This window comes from Thunnus thynnus, chromosome 2, assembly GCF_963924715.1.
Source record: "Thunnus thynnus chromosome 2, fThuThy2.1, whole genome shotgun sequence".
In the NCBI taxonomy this organism is placed as follows: domain Eukaryota; kingdom Metazoa; phylum Chordata; class Actinopteri; order Scombriformes; family Scombridae; genus Thunnus; species Thunnus thynnus.
This window is the reverse complement of record NC_089518.1, coordinates 6,988,413-7,000,535: the sequence shown is the minus strand read 5'-3', so window position 1 is coordinate 7,000,535 and position 12,123 is coordinate 6,988,413. Positions and strand designations below refer to the sequence as shown.

At 41.1% G+C, this 12,123-nt stretch overlaps 1 protein-coding gene across 1 annotated transcript; it reads right to left on the bottom strand.

Moving 5' to 3' along the window:
- Positions 1-304: 304 nt before the first annotated feature.
- Positions 305-6,005, bottom strand: LOC137191349 (leukocyte surface antigen CD53-like). The gene is made up of 8 exons (XM_067601372.1): positions 5,843-6,005; positions 4,886-4,970; positions 3,817-4,005; positions 2,976-3,050; positions 2,779-2,880; positions 2,558-2,659; positions 2,357-2,440; positions 305-690 (listed from the first exon to the last, which is right to left on the bottom strand). The coding sequence occupies exons 2-8, from the start codon at positions 4,946-4,948 to the stop codon at positions 619-621; spliced, it is 687 nt and encodes a 228-aa protein (XP_067457473.1). The 5' UTR covers positions 4,949-4,970; positions 5,843-6,005; the 3' UTR covers positions 305-618.
- Between the last annotated feature and the right edge of the window lie 6,118 nt (positions 6,006-12,123).

Genomic DNA, 12,123 nt, shown 5'->3' with positions numbered 1-12,123 from the left:
TCGCTTGTTTTCTCCTTTTTTTTTTTTTTAATACTCTCTGTGAGACAAGGAAATGTCTTAAATATTTCATTTTTTTGATGGGGGTTATGTCCAAAGTTCCCCAAAAATTGGAAGAATGACTGTATATGGAGAGTTAAGTGGATGTAAAGTACTTCACGCTGCCTCTACAAGTGTATTTAGAGGAACTAACAGGGTCAAAAGAGGAAGTGGTTATATTTATGGCTCCACCACACATCAGCGAACTGCAAAGCAAGAGACAGGATATGGTGATCATCTGACAACACACAAGCAGTCAAAATGGAGGTTACAGTGTTATCACAAAACTTTATTGGCAAATTTTGTGGAAGAATTTTTCTGTAGGTATATAGTTTCTCACAGGAACAGCTAGTTTTCACAATTCTCTTTGAAAAATGTACAATGTTGGGAGAAATTTGGCTTAAAAGCAAACTCCTACATACAAAAATGCTCATTTTATACACCTGAAATGGCATTTTACATGAATCTCCGTGTTACAGCAGGCCAACATGAAAATGAAACACTTCTTTTAAAGGGCAGATCTGTACAACAAATAAAATAAGATTATTATTGGATAAATGATTGATGAAGAGGAAACATGGTCTATAACTTGTAGCCCAGTCCAGTCCTACTGATGTGACAGAAAAGTGTCATGGCGAAACACATCCCCAAGACCTGTCAACAAAGAAAGACAGAGAACAGCATGGATACATCTTCACAGATATCCTATTGTATGTAAAGACTTCTAAATTCATATTTATTGCACACAGCCTTTCAAGCAATTCATGCAAACACTTCAAAATCTAAATTTAGGCTGTTGAGTCCAATTATGTAATTATCTCTCACGTTCTGTTGTTATTTAGAAGGAAAAGAAAATTCACTTTTTTGAGCTTGGATAGATTTAAAGCTGCAGTATATGATTTTTGCCCTCTTGTGGGCTGCTGTACAGACACCATATAAAGTTGGTAAGACGAACATGTTAGCGTGCAGCATAGCATCCACCATACATTATTAGCATACATTACTAGCAGACTTTATTAGCATATATTATTAGCATACATTATTTGCCTATGTTATTAGCAGACATTATTAGCATATGTTATTAGCAGGCATTATTAGCAGACTTTATTAGCATATATTATTAGCATACATTATTAGCTTATGTTATTAGCAGACATTATTAGCATATGTTATTAGCATGTTATTAGCATATATTATTAGCATACATTATTAGCATGTTATTAGCATATATTATTAGCGTACAGTATTAGCATATATTATTAGCAGACATTATCAGCATATATTATTACCATACATTATTAGCATATGTTATTAACATACATTCTTAGCATATGTTATTAGCAGACATTATTAGCATATATTGTTAGCATACATCATTAGCATATATTATTAGCATACATTATATGCTATTTATAGCAGACATTTAGAGTGTGTCAGTAACATATTTACTCCACTTTAACTCTGTTTTGGCCTCCAAAAACATCTGAGCAAATATCTGGGTGCCCCAATCCGCTGTTCAAATAGTCACTAAAGGCGGGCAAACACTTTTAATTGATTAAGCGTGATTTTACCCCCAGGTTCATTTTAAAATCAGGACGATTCTCTGCCAGATCGTTAATCTTTAGCCGTGCAGATTGAGGTCACGACGGCAGATAAATTGTCTGAACGATTGACCATCTGCTGGTGGTGGCCAGTGTTATCTTCTTTGTTGTGGTGTGCTGGGGAGGTGGCACAGGGGGGTTGTGGTCCCAGCAAACTGGGCAAGCCGGTTGAGGAGGACCAGCTCTGTGGTGGGGATGGAACTGGACAGTGAGAGGGGAACTGAAAGCTATCATGGACGACCCTTCTCATCCTCTCTATGCTGAGCTGAGATGACTTAGCCACAGTCAAGCCACAGACTCATCCAGACACGTGCCTCAAAGTGCCTCAGCACCCAGTACCTCCTACTTCTACTGATTGAGACTCAAAACCAGACACACTCACAGTTCAACTGTCACCACCACAGATATCGCACATGTATATACAAACAGATACCGTATGAGTGTATGTAGCCTGTTGGGCTTATACGTACAGTATATACACATAGATCTATTTTAGTTTATCTATTATTCCTATTTTATCTTATTTTACTTTCCTGTCAAATTTAATTATTCATTCTCTGAGACAACTTTCCATCAGCAAGGCCACCGTTTCCTCCACAAGTTCACTTTTGCAATAACATTTTATGGAGAAGTTCAACAATAACTGCTTACCTTGCAGTATTTCCTAAAATATTTTTAACATAGCAAATATCTCATTTTAAAATTGATCATCAGTTTACCTCGATAATGCAGAGGACAATGACAGAAATCCCGGTGACAAGGAAATTTTCCGCAAACCACGTCTTCAACGTTGCCAAACAACCCTGCAAACCAAGAGCACACATTTTTAGATGAACTGCAACCAACAGTGGAAATGCAATAACAAGGTGTCTAATAGGCATTTCAACCCAAGCTGTTCACAAAGGTTGTACTGTGTCTACCGGCTTGTACGCGGGCGTTGTGCCGTTCCTGGGTGGCTCGTGGCAAGATTTAGGCACGTTTCTTCCCCAGTCGGACGCATTATTGACTCCACAGCAATGGAACTGAAACAAATCATTAAGGGGAAAAATGATACATGTATAAAATGCAGTGCTCTCTGCAGTGTGATTTGTGTTGCTACATGATGTGAACTGTTAGGATTTTTCTGCTCTGATGTACTCACCGTGTTCTGCAGCAGATCCCACTCACTGAGCACTGTTTCATTTCTACCAGTTTTTGCTTTTTTCAAACCATCGTTGAGATCCTTTTCCACCCACTCAGCGATCTAAATAGCGAGGTGAGATTTGCGGATTATCCACATAACACGTGTCCCTTCATTAGCACAACATACAGTGTGAGTACTGAGGGATGTGACCCTACCTGTGCCTCATACATGAGAAGCAGACATGCAGCAGCCAGCTCCACCAGCATCAGGAAGAACAGCAGCATGAAAAACTGTCAACACAAACAGCATTTCACTAAATTCTATTGTATTTTTTACTCTTTGAATTGCATTTGTATGACTGTAGCACATGATATCATAGATTCATGTTTGACCATTAATGCCATTTTGGATGCCCTCACTTACAGTTTGACCTCTAAATAAAGTGGTTTACATAATCTGGCTAAACTGTTGGCTTGTTCATAACCTTTCTGAACCTAAATTATCCTTGAATCAATTTATTATGTTATAGTAGTAATAATAATATGTAATGTAGATACAAAACAGAAGCATGATGTATGTGTTTTCAAATGTTTCTTTCACTTTGGATGACCTTGATGCAAGTTCGAAAGTTTTTTTAAGACACCTTGGTGGTGGTGGTAAAAATAATTTGTGACGACAACCGATGCGTGAGAAACAGTCGGTTGCTTCAACAACACATTACTTACTTACTTTGGATAAATCCACAGAACACACTGTCAACAGTCTTAACTGGAACTACTTTCTATACAACAAATAGTCCCTATGAGGTAAATGTAAAAAAACAAAAACAATCAAGTTTTTTGGGGTAAATGGCCTCTTGAGAAACCCAAATCTCATATATTTCCCTCTTTTATCTTCTTGTGACACCTTTGGGGAATAATAAGTTAAGGTGACAGTGTACAAACAACATCAACATTGCCTAAAGTAGAGATAACACGTTGCATAGCCCAACATGAGAAGTTAGCAGATGGACTAGAAGTGGCTGGAGCACCCAGGGGTGCTGTGTGTGCGTGGTACCGTCAGGAGAAGACAGCGGTTCTCCTTCAGAGCTCCCAGGAAGCCCAGGAAGGACACGCAGGTGATGACGATGCCGCTGATCAGCAGCATGTTGGCCACACTGAAGCTGGCCAGGCTCGGGGTGAGTATGGTAAACTTGAAGGTCACCATCAAGTACACGCCGAGGCCCAGCACGGCTACACCGCACATCTGACAGGAGACAACGTACACTGCAGTCAGCTTCATGCTACACGCTCCTGATTACATCACACCAAAGCTTCTATTCGAAAACTTAGAAAACAGTTTCTTCATTGATCGAGGGCACCCAGAAGATACTTGCACTCCAATAACTCAGTTTACGTAAGGTTAGGTTAAGTTAAATGTGAACTTCTCCTTTAAAGTTTTACTTTAACTTTCAGTCATATAACACTAGTTACCACAATAGGTTCACAATTATTCAAATCTGTCTTAAAACAACAGTCAGGAGCCCAAATGAACACTGAAACCTGTTTTTCTTGCTGTAATCATTCCTCCTGTTCATACTGACCATTAGAAGATCCCTTCATAATGACCTTACAATGGAAGTGATGGAGGACAAAATCCACAGTCCTCCTTCTGTGCAAAAAATGTATTTAAATGTTTATCTGAAGCTAATATGAAGCTTCAGCGTCCAAATGATTCAAATCAAGTAGATATCTTTCAACGTTACAGTCTTTTTAGCGCCAAAGTCCCTCTTTTTGTTACTATACTTCCACCTGCAGCTCAACAGTGAAACACAAAGAGGGAATTTGATGCTAAAAAGACTGTAAATGTGTCAGATATCCACTTGATATGACTAACTCAGACTGCTGAAGCCTCATATCAGCTTCACAGAGACTTTTAAATGACTGTGTGGACACACTGTGGATTTTGGCTGACATCACTTCCGTTGAAAGCACATTTGAAGGATCTTTTAATATCCAGTATGAACAGGAGGAATGATCACAGCGAGGAAAACGGACACCTGACTGCTGTTTTACGACAGACTTAAAAATTGTGAAGCTGTCCTTTAACATCTGAACGTGAGACCGGATGATTGAGATATACGTACAAAACAAAGAAAGTTGGCGACACACATGGTGTACTTTAAACACTTGAGGCAGCGTTGAGCCATCGTGTCACACCTCTGATCACACCTGCAGCGAGAAAATTAACAAACAAACAAACAAACAAACAAACATCATGTCATACGTTTCATTTTATAGAATTATGAGCAGAGTTGAGACATCTGATCTGCACTGAACACCAGCGTTTGGTTTATGTGGTTTGATTTCTGCTTTTGTGTGTATGTGTGTGTGTGTGTGTGTGTGTGTGTGTGTGTGTGTGTGTATTAATGCTGACATAACTTCACAGTCACACTGCAAGGAAGTGTGATGCTGACACATTTCACTTCCTTTGTCTCGTCTCGGTTTAGTCTCAGTAGGAACTGCCTTTCAAACACATTTTGTGTTCATTAAACACAACATGAACATATTACAGTCGACATGTTGACGTGTTGCTGATTACATCACAGTGGAAATACCACTAGTTTCCCGAAACTGTGAAATACATACTTATGGGTAAAAATTTTAAACCAAAACGAATACTTCTCGGTAAACATCTCCCTGTAACAATCACCAGAGTATAAACAGCTGAGACATGAGTTTTAACATAAAATTGTTCATCTATAAGGATTGATGTTCGCTGTAAGAATAATTAATAAAAATCATTTATTGCTAATGTTTTTATAAGGAGTTTTTAACATTTTATATTATACATATATTATTATATTTTGTGATTTTTACACAATTTATACTTTTAGTTAAGTAACTGACCATGTTGGATTCATTTATCGGCCATTTAAATGATGTCAAATAAAACCTACAAGTAACATTAACACATTTCGACGTGATGAAGAGGAATCTACCGATGGTAAAACACGATCTTTAAAACACTGTAAAAGTTTGAAGATCTTATTCAGACACTTGGAACAGAAAAATAAAGACAAGAAATAAAGTTTAGGTCTTACCTGTGTGAGAGAATAAATCGACTTGTTTCTGTTTTCCAACTTGTTTTTTAGTGAACTTCGCTGTTGCGTACACTTCCCTTTCTGCTCATAGCGCCTGTGGGCCGTGCAGAGCTGCCCTTAGCCCTCCTTCTCACTTCCTCTTTCTTGCATTATATGGAAAAATCTATGACTGAGAAAGTGCAGAGGGGCATACCAGAATAACAGCAAAGAAGAAGAGACTATTTTTATATTTAGACAAAATGTGAACTCTGCTCAGTGAACCGTGTTCAGAAATAAATCAAACTGTGGTCAACAGCTGTAAGGTTGAAAACAAGTCAAATACATGTACAGCTTGAGGTGACAGTGCATCTGTTATTATGAACATGTTTGACAAGTTTCAAAACAGTGTTGAACTAGAGAAGAAGAAGCAAACCTGTTCAGGCCTGTGCGGCGTGTGATCATGTATGAATGCATGTCTGCAGGTCAATAAGGAATAGGTATGTGTGCACTAAAATATGTTTTGAAAACCTGTACATAAATGCTGTAGTCGAACTGGGTTCTGCTTTCGTTTCCACTGTCCTCCACCTGCTTTGGAGAACAGTTTCAGCAGCTGAATTTGTGCACCGTCAGGAGGTGCTATTAATGAAGTCCCAGGACGTCGCAGGGAGAGGAGGCGGGGTGCTGGTCGGGCTGTTGTCAGTGATTGATCAAGCAGTTATGTCATCACATCTAAACTACAACAAACATAACATGGCACAACATTTCACCTGTGTGTGTGTACATGGGCGAGAACAACGGAGAGCATATTTAGGATAAATGACGCCGTTTGTCCCGCTGTCACCTTTTCGGTGACGTATATCTGATCCTTCCCGGATACAACAGCAAAGAAAGGCACATTCTGACCACTTTAGTCCTGCAAATTCTCAAAGGTTCAGGTTACAGGTTTTTAAGTCCTGGTGGTCTACAGGTTCAGGTTTGCTCTTTTTACAGGAGTAAATGTTGGTGTGCAGGACTTATACACTGTATTTTAGTAGTTTTACATCATGTTGAGGACATTGATTACAGACATTTTTGTTATCTCAAACTATAACTAACTGTACCATATTGCTTGAGCAAGTTCTAGTAAATAACAGATAAATGTCAATGCAATTAAGAATCAGTATTACCTGATTATTCTCTAATTATTTCTTATAATTACTGTATAATAAACTGTTTTTTGATCCTCAACTTTTCTGTGATGCACACAAGTCAAAGGGGACTCCAAGTAAAAAAATAAAACAACTATTAAGAGGGAATATTTATCAAAGATGAGCAAGCATCACCAAAATGAAGCAAGGTAGAAACACAGAAGCATTCCCTCCGACTGAACATCGAGTTTCAGTTTGAGATGTGAACCACACCCTGTTGGTGGATCACAGAGCAAACAAAAAGCTGAGAATCAGCTGCTGAACCACAAGTATACCAGCCAGCAAAACAGCAAAACACACAAAGCTATGTGGTCAAAGAAGTCCTGGTCACGGTCTGTTTTTTAAGTCAGAAGCTTTTTAGATCAAATCTCGTGCCTGAGAAGAAAATGTCTTGACTTTTATCAGCTCATCCTCTATAGAACCATTACCTCACTGGTCTTGATATTTATAGTGTAGGAGATTATACTCCAGTATCTTTTGGAGTGGTGACCTCTTATCACCCCAGTTCAGAACAGAAAGGAAGTGAACAACATGAAGTGATGCACACCCACAGTGAGTCTGTCAAACTGTCATCTCTGAGTGGGCAGAGTGTTCATCTATAGAAACACATTTAAGTTTAAAATGACGTAAACATGGACACATTCACTAGACTGACTAAACTGACTTTCACAACTATTATTTTTGGGTCTTATGATGAAGTCGGTAGGCGTGTTGGAAACCAACTATGTCACAGTGATCATGACTCAAGTCACGCCGGGGATTCTCCCCTCATTTCTCATTTACACTCAACTGTCAACCATGAAATAAAGTAAAAAATTACCCAGACATGCCTCACCAGATCTCATTGAACTCAGTGTACAAGTTTTATAACAGGAAACATTATAGCTTAAAAACATGGCCATTCAACTGTATGAAGATATATTCAGAGAAAAATATTGATGCTATTCTCCCAGAATCAATTTTCAGGGATAATCTCTCCTTTTAATAAACCTTTTTATATTTTCAGTATTTCAGTGTATTATGTGGAGTTAACAAATGTTGACTGAAGATAGTTTGTTCATTCAGATGGCTGTGTGGACAGGACTCTTTTTATTTTATTTTTATATTTATATTTATTTTCTTTTTGTATGCTTTGACAACAAATGCCCTCTTGGCCTTACAGAACAGCGTGGTTTAACAACAGGCTGGAATCTCTAGAAATACTAATAATTAACTGAGTGGTTCTTTGAATGCAAAGATAGCTGTCGTGTCATGTTTGTTATTTTTAAACCTGCTGGCTGTTTGTCTGTTACAGAACCTCTGTCTCTGCTGAATCAACACCGAGTAAGCCTTGCTTCATGTGTCCAAACATCGTTTACCAGAACATCACAACATCTGCATTTACACTGCAAGTACAAACCAACCCAACCAACTATAGGAGGTTATTTCAGCAACAGAAATGTCACACACAACCAACATGACTCAGGTCACAAACTAATGCAGACCACAGAGCAGCATGTGGTCCTGTCAGCAGGACCATTAGATAGAAACTGGTCACATATACCCTGCCACAGGCAACTGAAACAATACCTGCTACTGCACACACTGAATTTTTTGTCTGTGTTATCATTTAACTTTTTGGGACTACAATTGAAATTTATATGTTGTATTTATTGTTTGTTTTTTGTGTAGTTTTCATTTATGTATTTTTTAACGTCAGCTAAAAGCAAGCATTACCAGCACATATATATATATATATATATATATAACCAACTGCTGATGGATGGGACCCACCCAGAACGGTTAACCCAAGGGCGGACAATCGTGATCATGAAGGACCCCCAGAAGGACGTGATTCCATCCAACTACCAGCCAATAACCTGCCTCTGTACAACATGGAAGCTCCTGTCAGGCATCATAGCAGCTAAGATGAATAGGCACATGGCCCAATACATGAGCAGGGCCCAGAAAGGAATTGGTAGTAATACCAGGGGAGCCAAGCATCAGCTACTAGTCGATAGAGCAGTCACCCGAGACCGCAAGACCAGGCAGACCAACCTGTGCACCGCCCGGATTGACTACAAGAAAGCCCACGACTCAATGCCACACATGGATACTGGAATGCTTGGAAATGTACAACATCAACAGGACACTAAGCCTTCATTAATTCTCAGTGGGGCTGTGGAAAAACGACTCTGGAGGCCAAGTCAAAGCCAACTGCACAACTTAACATCAAGTGCAGCATATACCAAGGTGATGCACTATCCCCACTGCTGTTCTGCATAGGCCTGAACCCCCTCAGCCAGATCATCACAAAGAGTAGCTACGAATACCGATTTCGAAGTAGAACAACCATCAGTCACCTCCTCTACATGGATGACATCAAGCTGTATGCCAGGAATGTGCGTGACATCAACTCACTGATCCACCTCACCAGGATCTACAGCAATGACATCGGAATGTCATTCGGACTAGATAAGTGTGGTCGGATGGTATCAAAGAGAGGGCAGATGGTCAGAACTGAGGGGGTTGAACTACCAGAGGGCAGCATTGCAGATGTTCAGGACAGCTACAAATACCTTGGGATCCTGCAGGAAGTTGGGAACCATGAGGAGGCCGCGAGGAAGTCAGCCACAGCCAAATACCTACACAGAGTAAGGCAGGTCCTGAAAAGTCAGCTGAATGGGAAGAACAAGGTATCAGCCATCAACACGTACGCTCTGCCAGTCATCAGATACCCTGCTGGTATAATAAGCTGGCCAAAGGAGGAGATAGAGGCCACTGACAAGACAAGGAAGCTCCTCACATTGCATGGAGGGTTTCATCCCAAGTCCAGCACCCTGAGACTGTACACTAAGCGGAGCGAGGGAGGCCGAGGACTGGTGACTGGTGAGCATTAGAGCTACTGTCCAGGAAAAAACAACCAACATCAAGGAATACATCAGGAAGATGGCCCCCAAAGATGAACTGCTAAGTGAATACCTCACGCAGCAGAAACCCAATGATGCAGAGGAGGAGGAGGAACCATCATGGAGGGACGAGCCCCTACACGGCATGTACCACCGACAGATAGAAGAAGTGGATGATATCAAGAAATCCTACCAGTGGCTGGAAAAGGCTGGACTGAAGGACAGCACAGAAGCACTAATCATGGCAGCACAAGAACAGGCACTCAGTATTAGATCAATAGAGGCAGGGATCTACCACACCAGACATGACCCCAGGTGCAGGCTGTGCAAAGATGCTCCTGAGACAGTTCAGCACATAATAGCAGGGTGTAAGATGCAGGCAGGAACAGCGTACATAACCAAGTGGCTGGCATAGTGTACAGGAACATCTGCACTGAGTATGGGCTGGAAGTCCCAAGGTCACAAAGAAAGACGCCTCCTAAGGTGGTTGAGAATGACCAAGCTAAGATCCTGTGGGACTTCCAGATCCAGACTGACAGACTGGTGATGGCTAGCCAACCGGACATCATGTTGATCGACAAACAACGGAAGAAGGCAGTGGTGATAGACGTAGCGATCCCAAGCGACAGTAACATCAGGAAGAAGGAGCACGAGAAGCTCGAAAAATACCAAGGTCTGAAAGAGGAGCTAGAAAAGAGTGAAGGCAGCAGTGGTGCCAGTGGTAATTGGAGCACTGGGGGCTGTGACCCACAAACTGGGAGAGTGGTACCAGCAGATTCCAGGTACAACATCTGAGGTCTCTGTCCAGAAGAGCGCAGTCCTAGGAACAGCTAAGATACTGCGCAGAACCCTCAAACTCCCAGCAGACCTCTGGTAGAGGACCCGAGCTTGTGGAAGACACACCACCACCCCCTCCATGTATCAGATCTCCTGCCTGAGGATCTAAAAGAAAATGTCTTGACTTTTATCTGCTCATCCTCTATTACCTCACTTGTCTTGATATTTATAGTGTAGGAGATTATTTTTGGGGTGGTGACCTCTTATCACCCCAGTTCAGAACAGAAAGGAAGTGAACAACATGAAGTGATGCACACCCACAGTGAGTCTGTCAAACTGTCACCTCTGAGTGGGCAGAGTGTTCAGCTATAGAAACACATACTATCCTATGTATTTGTCCCAAATCAATAAACAGCAGTTTACTTAAATGCTACATTTGTACGTTCTGCAATTTTATGATTATAAAATACATTTTGTCATATGAATAATAACAAGAAAAAGCTAATGGCCCTTGCTGAAAATTGTCACATAAACTGTATAACTGTATAAACTATAAGGATTTAGATGGTGATTTTCTATATTTTTCTTATTGTCAACAAATCCCACGTGCACTGATCCTACTAACAAGTATTGTGTATGTATCTAGAGTCTGAGATATCTTATTCCTCTGTCCTGTAGTCCTCCGTTACTCACATCATCATCACCCGTCACTGGTGATTCAACTGTTGCTTTCGGGTGGGTGCAGACACATGCATGTGAACCTCCATTTTTTTATCATTTGCTTTACTGTGAGGATGTGACACATAGGAGGTTCACGCCGCCCGCCTCAGATCACCCCCACACTTCCTGACTGATACCCTAACCAGATCAAGACATGATCCACATCAATGAACGGATCAACATAAATAACAACAAATTCAAATAAGATTAGATCAGGTCAGATGAAATCAAATAAATGAATTTACAGTAAAGTGTTTGTTAAAGGAGCGCTTCCCTGGAGGGTCACCTGTTTACCTCCCTCCTGAGGGCCCCCAGGCTCCTCACCCACTTCTGCTCAGGGCCATTCAGAGGGGAAAACACACAGAAACAGCCTTGCCAACCTCCTCACTCCTCTCAGGGGAGCCCACTGTCGTCAGCTTTCTGAGGAGGATCTTGTTCTGATCATAGAGCACCACATAAGTCCACTGTTCATCCTCTGGCACTGCACGGGGCAAGCTAGGAAGAGAATCTGAGGGCTACGGGATGAGCTAGAGGAAAACCCGGAGGAGGGGGAGAGCAGCTTGGAGAGGAGCTCAAGAAAGAAAGAGAGGAGGAGGAAGAGGAGGAGTTGGGGGAAAGCCAGGAGGTGTGTGAGGGGGGTGGGCGGGGTGGGTGTGGAGCTGCTGGACCGGTTAGGGTTGGGTGTGCAGCTGTCCAAGTGTAGCAAACAAAAACAAACCCCACCTTTAAA